The sequence below is a fragment of the Clinocottus analis genome, unplaced genomic scaffold (genome assembly GCF_023055335.1).
Source record: "Clinocottus analis isolate CAN_PGR_092001 unplaced genomic scaffold, fCliAna1.0.p SCAF_2, whole genome shotgun sequence".
Classification (NCBI taxonomy): domain Eukaryota; kingdom Metazoa; phylum Chordata; class Actinopteri; order Perciformes; family Cottidae; genus Clinocottus; species Clinocottus analis.
In genome coordinates this window covers 19,484,123-19,505,018 of record NW_027175931.1, presented here as the reverse complement: position 1 = coordinate 19,505,018, position 20,896 = coordinate 19,484,123, and the positions used below count along the sequence as shown (strand labels likewise).

At 42.4% G+C, this 20,896-nt stretch overlaps 1 protein-coding gene across 4 annotated transcripts in view; it reads left to right on the top strand.

The window, feature by feature from the left end:
• The window catches only part of pitpnm3 (PITPNM family member 3), a 70,161-nt gene that overhangs the window by 19,964 nt on the left and 29,301 nt on the right, over positions 1-20,896 (top strand). For 2 of the 4 annotated variants that reach the window (XM_068585250.1, XM_068585252.1), the window contains exons 3-5: positions 2,644-2,754; positions 14,932-15,002; positions 15,180-15,400. In XM_068585250.1, coding sequence (XP_068441351.1) covers positions 2,644-2,754; positions 14,932-15,002; positions 15,180-15,400 — 403 coding nt within the window. The remainder of the gene's footprint in view (positions 1-2,643; positions 2,755-14,931; positions 15,003-15,179; positions 15,401-20,896) is intronic. The other 2 variants (XM_068585251.1, XM_068585253.1) reach the window with 2 other exon arrangements.

The following is a 20,896-nucleotide window of genomic DNA, read 5'->3' as shown; positions in this document are numbered from 1 at the left end:
ATTACAATAGCGATAACGTTCAAGTTCTATGAAAGCAATACAAAGCAAACAAAGTCAATGAGCCATTCAAAATACACATACCACACAAAGGGAGAGGCAAAGCAGCATTTTAAGCAGTGTTTAGGAATTAAATCAGAACTGCACGTTCTTTCACACATCTTCTTTCTCACTCGATCCGATTGCACCCATATTGTTTGCTTGAGAGCCCTACTCATGGTGTTTCATTGCCATCCGTCTTCCGTAGCCTACTTACCTGACAGAACGTTTACGTCTTTTCTTTATGGGATAATCCCCTGCCGAATCTCCTTTTCACAGTGCTTGGTATCGGCAGTCAAAAAAGGCCTCAAATAAAGCAAGAAGTGGTATTTTGATCACTCCACCCCTTCAACTAATGCATGATGATGAGATCAAGAAATTGGCAACGGGACACTGAAAAAAAACAATTGAAGTGGTTCGAGGTCACCCGAAGGCCTTTCCTCATCATTTCACAATCAAGGCATCTATTCCTCTCCCTCCCGCTCTCGACACTTGATCACCGAGAGCCGACAGGGTGAAGGATGTTTCTAAATCTCTTTTCTCTCTCGGGGCTTTTGGCTGCGAGCAGATCTCGCCTGTCATTCCAATCGGATTCTGCCGCTCTGTCGTACATTCGAAAAGCGAGAGCTGGGGGAGCTCCAATCGCTCGGCTTCATTCTTCTAATTAATTGTGCACTGCCTTTGTTTGTGTTGCGCGTGGTTTCTCTTTTACCTCGGCTCAAAAATAATAGGCCTTTCAGAGGAGCTCAGGTGATGGCTGCGAGCGTCTTTACTCGGCTCTCCCTCCAGGAGATGAGAGAGCGACCTGCCTTTTTAGGGTGTTAAGCCTGCTTTGCATTCTCCTCCTCACCAAAAAAACCCCCAGCTTTCTTAAATCAATGCTCAGATCCAATATGCACCTCTCTGTGTGTCTCTTTCTCGCTCCTCTCCATTTTCTTTGTGCTTGTCTCTGTATGTTTGAATCTGCGAGTGTGCTGCGCTGTGTCCCTGCACTGGAAGAGACAGAGGGAGGGGAGGAAGTCAGAGCAGATAGCGGAAGAAAAACCGTGACCAGTAGACCGGTCGCTGCGTGATCCACATGGACAGGCGGTGGAGACCCACGTCAAAGTCTTTCAGGGCTGCCGAGGCAGGAATGTGTGAGAGAAGAAGAGTCTGCCAGGTGCAGGGACGTCGTCCTGCATGACTCATCCTGTCTCAGACATCACACGACACACCGAGCTTGTCTTTTTGGCTGATATCCGCCACGACAACAGAGCTCATCATGTGGTTCCATGTTTGAAAGGAACCTCCATGCTAACATTTTTTTTTCTGGCCGTTTAGACTGAGGCTCAGGCTTAATTTAGTGAAAGCTCTGCTGGGAAGTGCTCAAGATCCGCCGAGTTTGGGCAACGATTTGACCGTTTGCCTTTATATTCTCTCCCAGATGAGTTTGACTAACCTGTTGAACTTGTTTACAAGCTGTTTACCTGTTCATGTTGTTCAATCTAAACTATTTGTTAGCAATGGTGCATTGTTCGGTCATCGATATCGGCAATCATAAAGCTGATAGAGCTACAAGAATACAAACTGATGCGGTGGTGACCTTCCTTTAGGATATCCTGTGGGGGCCCTTGTTTGTTGTTTTTTTTGCTCTTCGTGTACAAGGACAGGTTGTCTCACATTATTTCACTGGTCCACGGTTGATGGTGAAGTGCCAGCAACTGTATCAATGTACCCACTGATGGTCCAGGGAAGAGAAGTATCGTCATCCGCAGGCTTCATTCAATTACAAAAATTGACTTTTTAAATAAACTTTGTCAGATCTCGAGGCTCCACGAGGCATTTTGGTGACAAAACAGTCAAAACAAACAGTGTTTGTATACAAGACAAATCCACTGGGTTCCTGCAGACACGTAAGACATCGAATTGACTCATCTAATTATCAAAACAGCAGCGCGGCTAAAGGTGTGATCGTGCTTCCAGTTGTAAATAGATAAATACAGATAAATCTGGTGGGCCAGCTTAATAAACATGTCACACCACAGTCTTTAGGGTGCAATTAATCTGTGTCAACATCATTCGGGGCCAGATTTACATGTTATCTTTGGACAGTTTACAAGTATTGGCAGAGGCAGCACAATAGCAATTCCATTTGTGTTTAGCCAAGACGAGCCCTGTGAATGTATGTGTTCAAAAAGGGTCTGTCATTTGTGTTGTTGGCTGTCACGTGTCGTTATGTTGCTTCGCAGCTGCACGTTAAGCTGTCTGTTCAGGTTGGCACAAGCAGCGAGTTCAGTGAGACACATTCAAATTAAGTAGAAACCAATCAGAGCGATGCTGGTCGGGTTTTGGGGCACGCACTTAAAAAAGGGGTATTGTCCGTTCTAACAGGAGCTTACACAGCTACCATGCGAGTGAGAGAGATGTCAGGCACCTGAGAATAATTCTCTTCTGGCAAAACAAATAAAAACACATGCTTAGCTTATATCTTTTTAAGCATTAAGTCATTTCCATTTCATTGGTATGCAGCGAGGGGTCTGTTTTTTTTTGTCTTTGCTGCACTGTCTTACTCCTTGTGTGTGTGTGTGTGTGTGTGTCTGTGTGTGTGCGTGTGTCTGTGTGTCCTAGCAGATGTTATGGAGGGGAAGAGCGCCATTCTGCTGGGCATGAGTCAGTGGAACTCAAATGACCTAGTGGAGCAGATTGAAACTCTGGGACACATGGAGGACCAGTCGCACGGTACGCTTTGCATGCACGCACACACACACGCACGCGTGCACACACACACCCATGAGTCACTGAATGATCGTAATGGTGGCTAGACTAAATTGTAGTTTCTATTTAAAGCTGCATTAAGTCATTTTTTTTTACTTCTAGGGAAAGGAAAAAGTAAAAAAAAAACAATCCAAGATGTATTCTCATTGAGGTGTAAAGGGTACAAGCAAATATTTACCTACTTCAAATGCATTTGGCCATCCAGATAAACACTGCAACTGGGCTGTGTTAGTGTGTGTCAACAATATTTTTGGGTTTCTTGCAAAGTGAACTGTGAAATTAGCACAATGCTTGAATTGATCTTACCTCATAGGAACATTTGCATGTATTTATAAGAGTGTGACTATCTATGTGGATGCAGCATATCCAGCAGGAACAGAGATGTGGGCTTCACACTCCTTCTTTTGTCCATATTCAGTCTGCTGCTTACCTTTTTTAAAGATGTTAAAAACTAGCAATTGATTCACTTTTTACAAAAGCAATAAGTGCTTTTCATGTGTTTTGGTTCAGTGAGAAAAGTCCAGTCTGTGTTGACTTGAACAAGTGCACTTAAGTCTGTATGAATGAGGTGGAGATGTGAAGGACAGCTGACAGATATAAGCGGCAGCTGATACCTGTCAGAGCATACCTGTAATTTCACATCAGGCTCAAGTCGGCGAGTAGCCGACACTGTCGATGAGGCTACGGAAGTGAGCGCACGTTCATAAATCGCATCGCCTTTAAATATATATCTAGAAATATATATATCTATATCTCCAAGTAGTTCAGATGAGATAATCTGTAGTGATAAAGATTCCATGTTCATTGCTTGCAAATGGTGTACATGTATTTGTCGGCTTTAGATGAGCGTGAATAAACGTAGCGAGCAGAAACAAAAGATAAACATAATGGTGGCTGAGATTTATCATGCGGATATGCGGCGCATTTCAAGCTTGGTGCTCCTGCAGCCTGAGGAGGAACGCTGAGCTCAAAACACGTATGTCCTCTGCAAGCATTTAAAGCATCACTGAAAATACAATTCACTCTTTTCAGGCAAAGCGGTTTCACTTCTATTTCAGTACGTGACATTCAATACCACAGAACAAGACAAATGGATTCTCGGCTTCATTTTAGCTCTCAATCCATTCCTCAAATGCCCTAATGAGGCACCAAAGAAGTAATTATGGGAACAACGCCCATGCTCGATTAACCCTTATTTTTTAGTTAAATGTTATTTTCACCCTCTTCCTCAATGCTCTCACTTAACGCGTTGAAAACTGTGGAACCAATTTTGGCTTCAGACCTCCTTTTCCCTGTGTTTGAGTCATCGTAGGAACCCCAGATTAATTCCAATTATTGTGTTTATTGTATGTATTTGTTCAGCAAAGACTTAGGGAAAATATGTATATCTGCAAAAAAAAAAAATCACTTTTAAAAGATGTTTTGATCGTAACTTTGAACATCCACCATGATATGAGCCAGATTCCCCAAAAATGCCTCCATGAGCGGTCACTAAGACACCTTTCTGGAAAGATTAGGAACTAAAGAATCATAATCTGCAACACAAATCACAATAAAACAAAGCCTTGGTCTGTTATGAAGGAGTTTCAGTCAACACAAACTGTGTCGTTCTTCTGTAATTCTGTAACCAAAGAACGTCGTGTTGTAAGTGGAGTCGTGAAAAATGAAGAGCACGGATGCTTTGTCTGTACGGAGCAGTCTGAATATTTGTGAAGCAATCAGGAGGATTATCATATTTCAGCTGTCCTCAACGCAGACTCACAATCAGCGATTCTCCTAATGAATTCTTCCTGCAAGAAAGTTATTGAATTAAATTAATTTATCGAGGACTCTAGTGTGATTACCCAACCATAGTAACTGAATAACATATCGCCCAGAGGTTTAACAGCACAGTATTTTTCAGACACAATACGAGCTTAATCTGTTCGTGCTTCAAAGATCAGAAATGTAATTTTCTCTCACATTCATGTTTTTAAAGCAATGTGTGAAGATCAAGTGTCTCTGTTACCTATCAACATACCATACAAGTAAAGAAAGATTAATATTAGTGTTTTTAATTCTTCACTTTCTTCTTTTTTCTTCTTCTTAATCTTTGGCAGGACACTGTCCTGTTTCCCTGTCACAGAAGATGTGGTTTTAAATCATGGCTTGCAGCAAAGAGCCAATCATCATATTTAACCATATTGATTAAAGTCAATGATAAAAACACAGATTTAATACCAACTGCCTTTTACAGCTCCTCAGTCCTGTGCTGATAGCACGGCACTGGGTTTTGTTTACCGATAAGTGTACCGGCATCCGTCATAAAGGTCAGCGCCGAGGTTTGACAAACTGGAGTGGATGCTTTTAATCACTGCGCTTCAGTGCGTGTGCAGTCGGGTACCGCAGAGAGGAAAGAAAGGGCTCCTGCGTGGATGCTGTGGCTGCCAGGTCATGTGGCGGTAACTGAAGGAGTGGGTACACTGTGAATATTTTACACCCCCCACACACATCCCATTAACAAACCACTCATGAAAACCAGTAAAGACCTGAAGTGGCGCACGGCCGCAGCAGAACAAGTCAGTCACTGAAGTGCGCCAGATGAGTGGAAATTAAAGCTCCATGATTTTTGGGGATTTTTTTTTCAAAATTAACAACAAGTGAATCCTACTAACCGAAATATATAGAATATCACTAGTATTATTATTTGAAGGTTGACTCAATCAGCGTTCATTTCCTGGTGTTTCACATGGAAAAAACCCACTCAGCCATTAGCAAAAAGCTGTGACGTAAGTTACCAAAGTAAGCAAATTATTCAAATCAATGGACTGAGGTGATGGCGGGCAATAGCGTAATATTTTCACTGCTTTACCTTCCATCAGACGGACGGTATATAGTGCTCATTTTTAAGGCACCCAGACATGCATTGACAAAAGGGTCATTTTCCCTCGCAGAACAGGGGAGATGCTTATCTGCATCGATCGGTTGGTAGTTTGTGTTATAGTGTGACTGTCATGTACACATTATGGAAATGTTTACAACCGTAAGTTACTTTGCTTCCGGATTGCATAGCGTGCCAACAGTCAACGATGTTACGTAATACGCCAACTCTGGATTATCAGGCAGAAACCTATATCAGATCAAGGGGGAGGAGATTTTTAGAAGGGCTTTGGAAAATAGCACTTTGACATTAAAATATGCATACTTCTACTAAAATGTACATATTGGGATCTGAATACATAAGGAACACAATACAAAATCGTATCAAATGTCACATTTGTTTCTGATTCTGAAACGATTGCACAAGAGTCTATGAAGCATAGCTGTATCGTTGTTGGAGCTGGCGAAAGCTACAACATGATTGGTCAGTCTGCGTACAGGGGGCGGGACCGAGTGAAGTGCTCAGCAACTTGCTAACTAGCTAACTACCAGCTCGTTGTTGTAGCTTTAAGACCATAAACTTCCATGTTTTGTTTCAGTGTGCTTTGGGCCGACACATTGACAGCTTTGCAGCGAAAGCGATAGATTATTTTTCTTTGTTAGCAGACAAAAACATGGCCGAAAGACTTACATTCATCTCTCATGATCCACAGTTCTCATTGGAGGCCTGCTTTAGATGACTGGGGGATTGTTTCCTTCAGTGGAGTGTGTGACGTATGTGGCATGTGTAGAGGTGAAACTAACTTCATTATGTAGTCACACACTGTCTGTTCTGTAAAAATGTATGTGCACGCCTTAAACCCGACTCTCCCCGAGACCATCTTCCTCTATCTTTCATATTGTATGAAAACATCACGAGTATGCTCGGCCATTATTCTTGATGAAATAGAAAGGGGGGCTGAGATGGGCTCAACGTGTGTTTCATAAAGCAGAGGCTTTATAGTTTATCTACACTGAAATTGCAAAGCATTTGTGCAAACACTAGTAATGTCTTATTACATATAAATGCATTATTAGAGGCTGAATATAGCACAGTGGTATGTTTTCCAATCAAGAATTATTAGACTGCTGGTTCCAGCAGACGTTCTGGTATGAGAAGGAGAATGCGGCTTGAACTGTCTACGTTATGGTAATTGCATTCTCTCTCTCATTGTCAACAAAGTCAAATCTGCTCAAAATAGAAACACTCCTCAACACGGTGATGCATACAAAATGTGCAAATGCCTGCTGAGGTCCTTTGATTGTTTGTTTACATCCTACACTCGTGGGGGCACAGGAAGACACACATTTAGCTGTGTGCAACTAGGCAGAGCAACAAAATAGACAAAATAAAAATGATCTCAAAGCAACACCAACAATAGCAGCTGCAGTAAAAGTGTCTGAGATGTCTTGAAATTTGATATTTGTTATGTTTTACCTCCAAAATATCCCACTGAATATGTTTTTACTACTGTTACTTTACTATTTTAAGCCTTCCTTAACTTAATCGTGGCCTTGGTGGGGCAACACAACAAGCTGCAAACATATCAGTGACATAGAATCATCTTTTATGAAGAGTTGACCCCGAGCAGGTCAGGTAGCGTTTAGCAAGTTTATAGAGCATTTAACGCGTTAAAAACTGTGGAACCAATGTTGGCTCCAGACCTCCTTTTCCCTGTGTTTGAGTGTTTTTCCCCCTGTATTTGAGTCGTCGTAGGAACCCCAAATTAATTCCAATACTTGTGTTTGTTGTATGGATCTTTTCAGCAAAGAATCACTTTTAAAAGATATTTTGATCGTAACTATGAACATCCAGCATGATGTGAGCCAGATTCCCCAAAAATGCCTCCTGGAGCGGTCAATAAGACACCTTTTTGGAAAGATTAGGACCTGAAGAATTGGTATCTGCAATACAAAAATTACAATAAAACAAAGCCGTGGCCTGTTAGGAAAGAGTTACAGTCCAAAAACTGTTGTTCGGTTCAAAAATGGAAAAATTACATATTTTATATAAAAAGATTGTCTGAATGGGGCATGCTGGGACTTAAAATGGGCGCGGGTGGATTTTCGCGCACGGTTTCCAAAAGGTTAACCAACAACCAGTGCTCATGAAAATGATGCTCATGAATGCGTTAAGAGTGAACCAAAACAGATGTGCAGAAATCAAAACGATTAGTGAAAAAGACACTATCGAGCTCCATTGGAAAGTTGGGTGCTAACTTGGTCCGTCACTACGAGGGACCCCTTTTACATACAAGTTGACATGTAATCAGTGGATCTTCGAGTTCGTCCCAACAAATGTTACTTGATTGTCCGTTGCAGGGATACTGTGACGTTCAATTGTCTGAAAAGTCTCCGTTTGCGTGAACGACTCGCGGCAGCGGTAGCTACCCATGTGCTTAATTACCTTTTTGTTGGTGGTGGTGGTGGTTCGTAATGATGGATGAGAAGAAAAAAGGAACCCTAAAAGGTTCAGCGGCACTAGTCTCAGCCTGAGTAGCGGTTGAGCGGCGACATCCACTACCCTTTCATTTCCATCTATTTGTCAGTTCCTCAAAAGCGCCTTTGGGTTTATAGCCCCTCTCTTTCTCCCTTTGCTCTCCATTATGCTCTCATTCCCTCTTTTGTTCTCCTCAGCTTCTGTAACCATCCAGCTCAGCCCCGGCTGCTCCCTCACTCCCATCGCGTCACCTCATCGTGTTCTTATATTTTCCCTCTCCATCTTCCTCCATTCATTACTCCACAGGCCATGGGGTGACTGTAAAGACCTTTCCAACCAATGGAGGTAAACAGCGATGGAAAAGCTCAGTGATGGTGAGGAATGCATGGAGCGCTACTGCCGCTTATTTCCCACCGTACCCTTTCTTCCTGATCTCTTCTCGGTGACACCCTGTGATTTGACATCATCCGCTTCTCCAGCATCTTTCAGGCTCGCCAGCTGTTCACTATCCAAACACTCTTAAGTGACCCGGAGAGAAATGGATTATGTATTTTCTATGGAGCATCACAGCTCTCTCTTCTTCATGCACACGCTCTATTCAGAAATGCATGCAGAGAAAGAAAGTGACAGAAAACATCAATCTGAGGTCTGACACTCATCTGTATTCTGCTCACCGCCTTCCCTTTGGTCATTTTTAGCACACGATGCTCACTTGGACACAATCACCCTATCACTTTAAATAAAGATGTTTTCCTTTTTGTCTTTTTCTTGGGAACATAAACAACTTGATGAGGCTTCTCAGGTGCAAAGACAAAAGCAATTTCTCTGCAGAATTAGAGTAAGAGACGGCAAACACAAAAGAGAGAAAGGTCAGTCTATAAAAAAAGACTGATTTGAGTATTGCTCTGCCTTATCTCTTATTTTTGCAGCCCTTTATTGTTTAAGGCTTTTTCTCCAATGTGTCTCTATTTATTTTTGCTCTTTTCATATCTGGATGCCAATACTGTTTGTGCAAGTCTGCCTTTGTGTGCATATGTGCATGCTGGTCTCAGAGAAAAAGAAGTAAAAAATGCTGCGTGATCCCACATTGAGAGCAGATAATCACACACAAACAACACTGCTGCTGCCTGGAGCTCCAGTGAGAATGTGTGTGTGTGTGTGTGTGTGTGGGGGGGGGGGGGTTAGAGAGAGGAGGGGACTGAAAGAGGGAGGAAGACTCTATGAAATGAAAAGAAACAAACCCGTACTGAAAGCCTTACACACTCTGCTCCACATGGCTTTCTCCTGCTGATGGTAAACACCATCTTTAACCCTTTAGATATGTTGATCGAGCGTGAGGATGGAATCCAGCACCGTCAGTGTAGCGGGTAGAAATGTGTCAATACCACCTCAAGCTGGGGTGGCCAAACAACATGCTGCACGCTAATTGTTATTAAATGGCATGCATTGAATTTTTGAACATAAAAGAGACTATTGCTTGAGCATATTCCAAATGAATTGCACTGTTTGTGCATTGCATGCACCATAGTTCAAACACTAAATGTGGATACGTTGAATGAAATGATCTTAAAGGTCTTAACCATGGCAGATAAAGCACTATTGTACCAGTTCTGCCTGTTTGGTTTGTTATGTCTCAATACTCAGAATTACATCTTACATTGTCATTATCATGTTAATGTTTTAAGTATGACCTTAGGACATGAAAAGGAACTAAAACAGGTATTTGGCTATTTGTGCCTGTTTTATGAACAGATGGATTAAAACATAATATTTTAGGTAGGCACTTAGGCCATGCACTGTATTAGAGTTTAAAAGCATTGGATTGATTTCAATTACAGAAGTTATTTTTGTAGCATGTGACACTGACTGTAATGTCGCCCCCCAAAAAAAAATTTACAGGGAAAACAACAGGAAGAAACCTTTAAGAGAGCAAGAGAGGAGCGGCCCCTCTCTCAGGACGGACATGCGTCCAATAGATGTCATGTTAAAGGATTTTGTGCAGTTTTCCTCATACAAATCAAGGATTTCAAGATAAGTTTGACTAACTATCATGACAGATTATATATTTGTCAACATGTTCGATCCGGTGTTTTTGGTTAATGTCAGATCAGCATGTCCCCAGTTCTAGGTACTGAATGAGCCAAACACTCTCACACACACAAGCATGTGTGTGTGTGTGAGAGTGTTTGTTGCAGTACAGCAATTGCAACATATAGACAGGGAGCAGCTGGGAGCTGTTCGGGACAGACTGTGTGTGCGCGTGTCTGAACGTATGTGTCTTTGAGTGTATGTGCTGCATCGCCTTATGATGTGTGTGTGTGTGTGTGTGTGTGAGTTGGGTTTGTCATGCAGTGAAGCTGGCGGCGTCTCCTGAGGTCTTTTCGCAGTAGGCAACACGACAGACCCTGGTTCCAACAGTAGTGAACAGATGGTGGAGCTTGTTAGCAGGCGTGCACCGTGCCAGGGGTCAAAGGGCGCCGTTCAACCCGTCGGGAGGCAACAAACCTCCAAACAAGCACCCTAACCTGTGGCTGCTTAGCAGAACACACTTTTAAATCAAGTGATGCATGACCTCTTCACATTTCCTTTCCCCGGCATCTTACCTGTTGTACAACGATATTTCTTTGCTGATGTGTTTAGCAGAAAAAAAAAACCCTCTCGGTCATGTCATCCGTGCAATGGCAATGGCGATGTCCTTGTCCTTATTTGGACTGGACTCTGTCAGATAAAGGCAAATATTCCACAAATCTCTTTTAATACCTAAAAAAGATAGAAAAAAATATTGCGAATACGAAACCTGTGAAATTTAGTTTTCACGTACACCAAATGTCTTTAAGTTATTCTTTATTTCCACATGAGCGCAGTGAGCAAAAAAACTATTTAAATGAAGCGTTTTAGATTTACCCATCAATCAATTGTTGCGTGTGTGTGTGTGTGTGTGTGTGTGTGTGTGTGTGAGAGAGTATGTGACATACACTTAAGATAAGGAGAAAAGGGATTTCATCAGCACCCTCTGGAGAAAATCTCACAGTTGTTTGGGAATAAGCAAACATTTATTAACATGTAAACCTGCTTCATGAAGCGTTTAAGCTTTTAGTTCATTGTTTTGTTTTTTATGGTTTGCATCTCCACTGTTTCGGTTCAGTCTCACTTCTCTGCTGCTGGAAACAATGTTTCCAGCAGCAAACAATGTTTCCAGCAGCATCTGACAAACTGAATACTTTTCTCAAGAGTTGGTGGAGAACAAAACGAAGCCTAAAACGTGAATGAATGATCAAGAGGTCAAGGGGTGCTCCCTCTCATGACCATAGCTCGTTTAGTTCTTCATTGTAAATTACTTCTCATGTTTCTTGACATCGTTGAGCTTTAGATGCAAAAATAATTTGCAATTAAAAGCCAACGCTGCTCTTCTCTTTCATAGTCTTTTCGGGAAAAAAAAACTGAATTCATTGTGATACTGAATCTCTCTAAGGAGGTGATTTTGCCATTTTCATACTCTCTGGGAAGAAACAAATCTGTAGTCTGGAAGCCAATCTTCCCGATGATGAATGTAATATTTTGCCTCTCATTCCCCTGCTCTTGTTTTCTCCCATCTGCTCAATTGACGGTGATCAATGTCTTCAAGACACAAAACTGAAAACAAACGCTTTGTATGTAGGAGATAAAAAGAGACATCTCCTAGTTTTATGGGAAAATTACAATTAATATTGTAGTGGCACAGACAACAACACAAAAAACAAACAAGTGAAATCAAAACTCGATCAACGGATCAATATTTCATCCTTTCTTATCTGGCTCTGGTAGACTTCCCAGTAGAGTCCTTTCATCTTCACAACCGTCTTTCCGGGGGCAATTTTTTCTTCCTCTCCCTCGAACATAAGTCAAAAAATATCTCAGACTACCCTATGATAACAGATGCACTGTGTGTACCTGCTGTGTGAGTGAGTGTGTGTGTGTGTGTGTGTGTGTGTGTGTGTGTGTGTGTGTGTGTGTGTGCCTGGGCTTTAAGCCACTAGAAATGGCCGCTGGTTGCTGCTGAACTACACCATTGTTGTTGACTTTCCACAGGGAGTTTTCTCGGTTTGGTCAGTTTGTTTGGGGAGAAAGAGTGCCGATAAGGAGCCGCTAAACACCACTAAGCTTCATGAAGTGCATCTTGACTGGCGGGACTCAGACCTCCTGAGAGAAAGCGAAATAAAAAAAAGAGAAAAGTTTTGTAAAAACAGAAATCGGCCTCGTAACCGCGGAAGCCGGTTAATACCACTGAGCCGAGCCAAACAAAAAGACGATTTTATCAATTTCCTCCGATATCAGACAAACGTCTTACCTCTCATTGGATTTACGAGCAGCGCAGCATGTGTGCTACTCTCACAAATGAGGCGAGCGAAGCTCTGCTATTCCCTCCGACTGTCTTTCCTACAATCTGCTGAACACAGCTGCTTGCTACAGATTGGCAGCCAGTACATGCTTTGAGAACAATGCTCTGTGTGAGACGCAGGGCTTTTCATTTGGTGTGTGTTGGAGTGTGTGTGTGCTTAAATACACTATTATCTGTCTTGTCTTGAATTCTATGATATAAACAGTTGTGCACTTTTTATTGCTCTTAATTAATAGACTGCCTTTATAGATTAAGGTAAAAGTGATTCATGATCAAAACACTTTGTCAAAGCTAAACTAAGACGTTTGAGGGACTGGAGAAATCATATTTTACTCAATCAGCCACAGGAATTGTAGTCTGTGAAACTTTTGATGACACTTAGTAGATCCTGCTGCTTCATGGCTTTGCTTTAACCTTCCTAAAATCAATGTGGATGTCCAGGGTGTCGTGCCATGCTGTTTCAGGGAATTTTTGTCAGTGTGGAAATGATCAAATGGCTATTTCCTGAAGATTGGTCCCAACTCAAAGTGCCCTCTGCCCACATAAAACAATACCGGCTGTGACAGTCACGCTGGTATTGTTTCCACCTTGTGAGTCTGCATGTTTGTCATCATGACAGAATGTGGCACTGGAGACCGCTACTGGAGCAGGAACTACCACCAAGTCGCTTTTTTTTTTCGTACTTTGCTCTGTGTTTCAGAGTCTGAGGACAGATTTTGTCACGACGTTATCACCACAACCAAGTCGCGAAACTTTATACTTGAAGGTTGACTTTGAATATGCCTGTAGTCTGAGCAAGGGCACCAGACAGAGGAGGAAAGCAGTGAAAGGGCTATTAACGATGTTACTTTACTTTAACAAAAAAAATAGGAAATACACATTTTAAAATGCAAGGTGAGCCAACTAATCTTAAAATAGCAAAAGAATAAAAGACCTTGGTGATGGCACACTGACTAAACACAGACACAAAGCTTCCTGCTTCCACACACTGTCCAGTGACTGAGCATTACTCACAATTGTAACTGTGATGCAATTACTGAAGTTTGTATTGTGATTCCTATCACTCGACAGTGAAAAAGATGAGCAACTGGATAGCATGTTTGGAATGACTTGATATCCTCTGCAAGTCAAAATATGACCAATTATTTGTGTGCACAGAATAAACTCTTTATTTTCCTGACGATGGAAATACAGCCAGTCATATTGCACAATTAGAGGAACATGTGTGTTTGGCAGAGCAGCAGAAAATAAAGATAACATATTTCAGGTTTTTGTTTGGTTTTAACAAGCTAGCCCTACAAGTAAGTTAAACCACCCATTACTCAAAGCGGCCACGCCCCTAAGTATGCCTAACTTTAAGCTTTTATATAATTTAAATGCGTGAGTTATATACAAATTTGATTTCTTGTACCAAGCTGTTGTGTATTTGTGCTGTAAAGATGGTCATCTTAACATGGGGGTCTATGGGGATTGACTCACTTTTGAAGCCAGACATTTGAATAAATGCAGTTTTTGGCACTTCCGAGCTGGCTTCATTTCTCAGCAACTGAGGTTGCCAATTGGTTTCTCTGCTCGCTGTTAAATTCCAGTTTTTTACGCCTAAAATTAAGGTTTTCTGTCCTACCTCCTGGTTTCAGAAAAAAGAGAAAACCTCCCTCCATTGATTTCCTTTTACTTTGTGACCAAAATAGTGTCGTGCGACCGAGTCCCCTGTGTGTTCTGAGCTGTTCTAGACAAGCAAGCAGGCAGTCAGAGCCAGACTGTGAGCCGGGAGCCGAGTGGAAGAGGGATGACAGTGCGTGAATCTGTGAGAGTCTCCCATGATGGGCGGTCCCAGACAAGGACGCTGCGTATGAATAAACACAGAGCCCTGCCTTGAGCCTGGGGAGACAAAATAGTAAGAGAGACGAGCGAGAGCTCGGGAATAGGATGACAGCCTGCAGCGGCTTCCGGAGAGGGTAATGAGTTTGGCCAGGTTCCCATGAAACGCTGAGCCGCACACAGAGAGTGGGAGAGAGGCTTCGAGTCGGCACAGTTGGGATAAAAATGTCCCCATCCCTTTTATCTTTTGTCTGTAGAAAATAACTCTATGGGTTGTTTCTGCATCAAAGAGGTCAAACTCCAATAGCAAGTGACGGCTGGAGATGGCGCAGCAGAAAACTGACCATGGTCCTGTGCTTACTGTGAGCATTGCCTTCTGAATCTTATGCTTATGCCTTTTTGAGCCTAATGGTACACCAACCCATCACCCAGTTTGGATTACGAATGAAGAGTGATGAAGAGGCATTAGTGATATTGACCATATGTGCCGATCAATATCCATTTATTCTTTGTGCATCTGGGTGAAGTAGCTCCTGCAGCGACCCTTTCTTCTCCTTAATTTTCCTCATCCTTTCTGCTTCTATCCTTTTCTCATCCGATACAGAGGGTCTCTACCAGCTGGGTGGTCCACGCTGTGCCCCTCAGAGCAGCATCGAAGGACTGGAGGACACAGAGGTAGGATCCACACCAACAGCCTCCCGGTTCGCCCACGAGCAGCCGAGAGCAAGTAGACAGTTATTGGTCTTGCTAAGATGTAGCCTCACTGCTTTCACAGATTGCTATATAGCTTTTTTTTCTCTTTCCCGTCTTTTGAAGTCTCTTGTTCTCAAACTTGCCCTCACCTTTTTACAGAGGAAGTGTAAGACGCATGTGCTGCTGCTGGTGGTGCACGGAGGAAACATCTTGGACACAGCAGGCGGCGACCCGAGCTCAAAGGCCGGCGATGTGGACACGCTGGCCTCCGTGCTGGAGAAGGTGACGCAGGCGCATTTCCAGGCCGTCGCAGAACACGTCAAGATCAAGCTGGTGCCGTGTCTGGCTGTGTGCGCCGAGGCCTTCTCCCTGGTGTCCAAGTGAGTGTCGTTGCCAGAAGTAGGAGTCTCAGTGTCCCGGTTTACACTTTTCAAGTGTCTCCTTTCTGGATAAAATCCAGATGTGGTTTAAAAGTACACGTACACACTGCAGACAAATGAAATGTCCCACATTGAGATTACCTTCCTCATTATACAGCAGGTCTTGGTGCTAAATGTATGATGTAAAAGTATCAAAACACTCAATTCAAGGCAAATGCTCGCAACCCCGTATTCAGAAACTATTCCCTTTTTTAAACGAGTCATCATGATTTTTGTACGGTTGTGATGTCACAACTATACAATCACCTGGTCGAAGTGCCGCGTCGACTTCGCCTGCGGTGACACTTTGAAGACGACAAAGGTGTGCTTTTTTTTTCGGAAGTCTGGCTGAAATAGACGTGCGCTGAACAGAGGGTGAACACAGGTATGTAGTCAAAAAACACAAATGTTTTAATAGTAAAGCACATAAACGTGTTCAAGGAAAAAGACGCATACGCCTGTTGCATACCGTTAACTCTCACAGTCACAGCTTTATGAAAAAAAATAACTGGCAGTAGCTCCCATAATTCAATCAAGGTATTTTGTGGCGAGGCATATAAACAGGTAATGATTATTTCCTTTGATCTTTTATCCGTCCTTCAGCCAGATCTGACTGAATCTGACTGAATCCATTACAGTTATCCCGGCTCAACATGCAGTGGTACTGCTGCATCTAGATGTCCAGTAACTCCCAAAACAAGCCAGAGGAATCACACGTGAGCAAGACTCGATGACGCTCATGTTACGCCTCCTGTATGACGACAGCTGCCGCTGCCGCCTTCTGACACTTTTTTATGTAACAGGGGAGAAAAATGAATAATTTCAGTGGCACTAAAGTTGCCATTATCAGCTGCGACACCCTGTAAGTGGCTATTTCCACAAGCTGCTTATCGGCGTGGGTACACTAGGGAGGAGTTAGAAGTTAAGTTGTGTGGAGAGACGGATGAATTAACACTTCTTAAACATCTGCTCAGTTCAGCCAGTGACACGCCGAGTAAATGATCATTATGAGATTTGATGGAAAAGCTTTGCTTTTAGAGGAAGCGCTCAAAGAGACGAGGAAAACTCTTGAAATCAACAACAGAAAATACGCCATGACGAAGACTCAGAAGTGAGAAGCGCCAGGTTTGATCGTCCGTGTTGCCTGAATGTGTTTCAAAGTTACTCAGCTGGTGAGTGAGCATTAATAAAACGGCTAATGTGAGCAGTTAAAGTGCTCTACCTAAACTAAGTCTTTGCTGCTGAGGCCTTTTTTTTTCCACAGAAGAGTGTCGGGGTAGTAAAGACACTTGTTGAAAATGTAAATTGATGATGCTTCAGTTTCAGAGTCCTGGTACTGAGCGTCACTGTCACGGCTGAGTTAATGTTATTAGTAGCATCTGTTCACTTACGACAATAGTTTTAAAATGTCTGTTGTGTAAAAGAACTATCGTGTGCTTCGAACTGACCTTTTTTTTGAATATATTTCACATGGTCCACCACCGCTTTTGCTTAATTTGTCTTAACTATTTTTGAGTCTCCAACCCTCTGTTATGTTTTTGTGTTCAACCGACATTCTCATCAGGTTTTTACAGATGCCCCTTATACTGTTCGGTAGCAATCAACCGACCACGCAGGGCTGTTTTCGGGGGGTATTTGAGGAATCTGTCCAATATTAACGCACGCCTGAAATAATTAGCATAGAGGAAATTATGCTCAGGTGAAGGTCAATGGAGGAAAACGTATTGACCTCAAATAGTCAGGGCAATGTGAATCAGTATGCTGAAGACATTTCTCAGCCCCTGCAAGCATGTGGTCATGTGGAATATTTGATTCGTAACCTTTTTAAATGCTGTTGTCCTTTTAATTGTTCATTCTCCCGTTAAGTCCTGGAGGTGGTCCAAATGAATGGCTAAATGACATGATCCAGTTTCTACTGATCCTAAGGCCTCGGCAAGGAATATGCGTAATTATCTGTCTATAAAATTAGCTTTTACTTTGTATTCAGGTTACATTTGTGGTGCCAATTTAAGAGTCGGAGTTAATTGTGGATGATACTAGCTTAGTGACGAACAGCAGATGATTCTTCCCTTATGTTACATTAAACAGTTTTATCTCCATTAAAGGTCACAAGGTCTTTCTTGCGGGGAGGTGTGTTTGCTTTTTTTTCTTCTTCTTTTTTTCAAGTCTTGTCTGCTGCCTGTGCAGAGAACTGCTGATATGTGACTAATGATTTCATTTCACATTCAACGCCACATGTCCCAGCGGTGACCACTTTTATCTTTGACAGCAGCACTTAGTTTATGCTGCTCTCCAATTATATGCAGAGGATGTTTTTGTCTGAGGTGTCACTAATCACCGGGACTGAGAGAATGTGTTTGGCAGTCAAGGCGAGGCTTCTGTCTGGTTTTGTGATTGACATTTAGTGAGGTAGTGACTGGAAGCAAGGCGAGTGGAAAGGGATTTGAGTTCTGTCGCTGCTCGGCAGCTTGACGTCGGCTTACCTTTACCCACATCCAGAGATGAATTATTAAAGACAACAACTGCCCATGGGAGCAAAGCTCAGTTATTGCAATATGTCTCAATTGTGCACACACACACATGAACACATACACGATGAAAAAAGACCCATTCGTATCAAAACACTATGTCAAAACGAACCAAAGCTGCCTCATACATGATTAAATAAAATGGTGAAATAAAAAAGGAAACATATAATCAATTTAAATGCACACACCACAAATTCAAAAAAACAGCTTTATCAGTGTGTGATACATTTGATTATGGAGTATCTGTTTTGTATTTATCAGATTCATTTTCCTGCATGGCTTTTATTAATCCATTTGTAGACGTATTTAATTTTTAGCTGAATTTTCATAGTCTCAGTTGTTATAACCCTAAAATACAATTTTTACTGCATTTTCATATTTTCCCCCCCAATATTTTATACCTTTTCCAGTGGCCAAACTTCATGTTTCTGAATTGATCATACCGATCTGACGCAATTATTGCTTCACAACCCAATACTAATATATTATAATAATTTACATGTGGAGTGGAAAATAAAATTGTATGTTTAAAATAAGGCGACAACTATAAGAATAATGTCGAAAGAAAATAAATTGAGTTAAAAGGGGAGGACAAAATATAAAAAAAATTTGCTAAAGGGTATTTTCCAGTCTGGAACCTATTCCCCTATGTTTTTATGTCTGAGTGACTATAATGTTTTGAAATGGTCCGGTATTGAGTGAGAGTGCAGTAACCGGCAGCCGAGTAATGGGAGTCAGGGGCAATTGCACAGCGGCAATGTTCACTGAAAGTGCTTGATTTTGCAACTGGCAGGCTCAGATTGATATTATGAGTGTCGACATTATGTATAGAAACCTACAGAGAAAAATATAGTACGTTTCTTCCTTGATCCGGTCTGTTTGTTGTTGTGTCCAAATCCCGCTCGAAGAGAAACCTCATACTGAAATCTGAATGTCGGGCAGCAACAGGTCTCTTTGCAGCGGTCCTCGTTGGCTTTCAGCACACAAAGGAACCCCACCAGTCTCCCAAGTTGTACAACCTCGTCACAGCTGGTTCACCTCGCTTATCCTCTCTGCCTTATTTGTAGGCTCCTTTCCATAATGTTGTTAGACACTTAAACCAACAAGTTGAGCGTGTACTTGGCATGAAACAAGCACTTTCAGTGGACACAAAGTTACACTGACAGGGCACTCTCGTGGCTGCAGCACAAGATCAATCATAGCTGAACCAATTTCAAAAGTTGTTTTCCTCACTCGGCTAAATACTCAACACGCTCAAAGCCAACGGAATAAAACTCACCTGTAGCTCTATACACAGTATTTACAGCACAGGCAGGTATACTCCATGAACCATTACAGCACAATAACAAAACACACAGCTCTGGATGTCCTATGTACTAAACTAAGGAGGGTAAACTATAAAAGTATCACGATGGAAGGAAGGAATGAAGATTGTTTTGCTCCCTTTTGTAGCCATTCCACTTTGTGTTAAGTTTTCTTTTGTACCAATGGCAATGCGACATAGAAGCTTGAATGACATTTGTATCACTGTGGCAGATGAAACCAGATGTATGAATGTCCAACCGATGACAACCAATGTACAACCAAAGAAAAGTATTCACTTAAAATGTCACTTTCTTGTGACATTTTCAATGTGAATGTTCAGGCAACTCCTTCCGTTTTCCAGTAGGACTTTAGTGGCTCTGTCATTGATCGGGATGCCTTTTGCCCTTTGACTGTGTGACAATGAAATGCTAAGTTAATAACATCTACATCTACCTCTCCCTCAGCCCGCTAGCCCCATGTGGTAATCCAACCGTGTCGCTTCCTTTTATAAGAGCTCGCTCAATGAGCTGTGCGTAACAAGTCTGTCCTGTATAATCATTTTCTATAAATGATACTTTCCTTAACGTAAGTGCCTTTGACACACCACTATGCTGATTGTACATTTGTAAACTTAGTTTGGCATTTCTTTCCTCCAATGTCTTTCACTAAACTCCACCAATATCTTGGTCTATCCTTCATTTTCATACAAAAGGAGCTCTAACATGAAGGACCAGCTTGTTGAAAATCTCCTGAAAACAACGAGGGGGAAATATGTTCTCCAAAAGTTGTTTAACTATATTTGCCAGTTAACAATGTTTGCTCTGATGACAGTGTTGGGCTTGAGGGTGTGCGCAGCCTCATTGATTTGCGTGCCAGCAAAAACCGAGGCGTAGGCAGCCCCTCGAGGAGGAAGTGCCGCTGTGTGGCTAATTCACTCTCGTTCTGGGGAACAGCTTGGCTGGAAATCACACCGTGGGACGGAGGTGGCAAAACCTCTTCGCACCTCGAAGACAAACTTTCACATAAACGAACCACTTTTGACTCGGTGCTTAATAATTCCTGTTGTGCTGCAGGATGTCCCCACAGAGACTGAACATGTTCCTCGGCTTGTGTCGTCCTTTGTTGCCACTTGTGTTGCATCGCCCCGCTGTGCTCCCGAAGGCTCCGAGCGTTCGTTATTAGCTCTGCCTGCTAATGAACGTACCTGGCAGTGCCGGGTGTCAAGACAACACGCACACGTCATCCATAAACACTCGCGCGAATGCATCTCACACAAAAACAGTCGGAGCACGTTTAATTAACAGCGACAGTGAAAAGGCTGCCGGATTGATTTCCTCTCACAGACTCTGTCACCGTCTGAAGGGAAAGAAACATTTCAACGGTCGAAAACTTCCTCTTCACAACAAGAGAGAGAGAGAGAGAGAAAGGGAGAGAGAGCGAGAGAGAGACACAATGTGTCCGGCTCAGTTTTGTATCCGGGAGAGGAGATGGAGGTGGAGGGCGTCTTCTTGTCCGTGTGCACGAATAGTGACCACAGTTCAGGAAGATAGAGACTCATTATTCTGTCTATTGGCGACGGGGGACATTTTGCTGCTATTCCTAGGCCTTCTCCCTAATTAAGAAG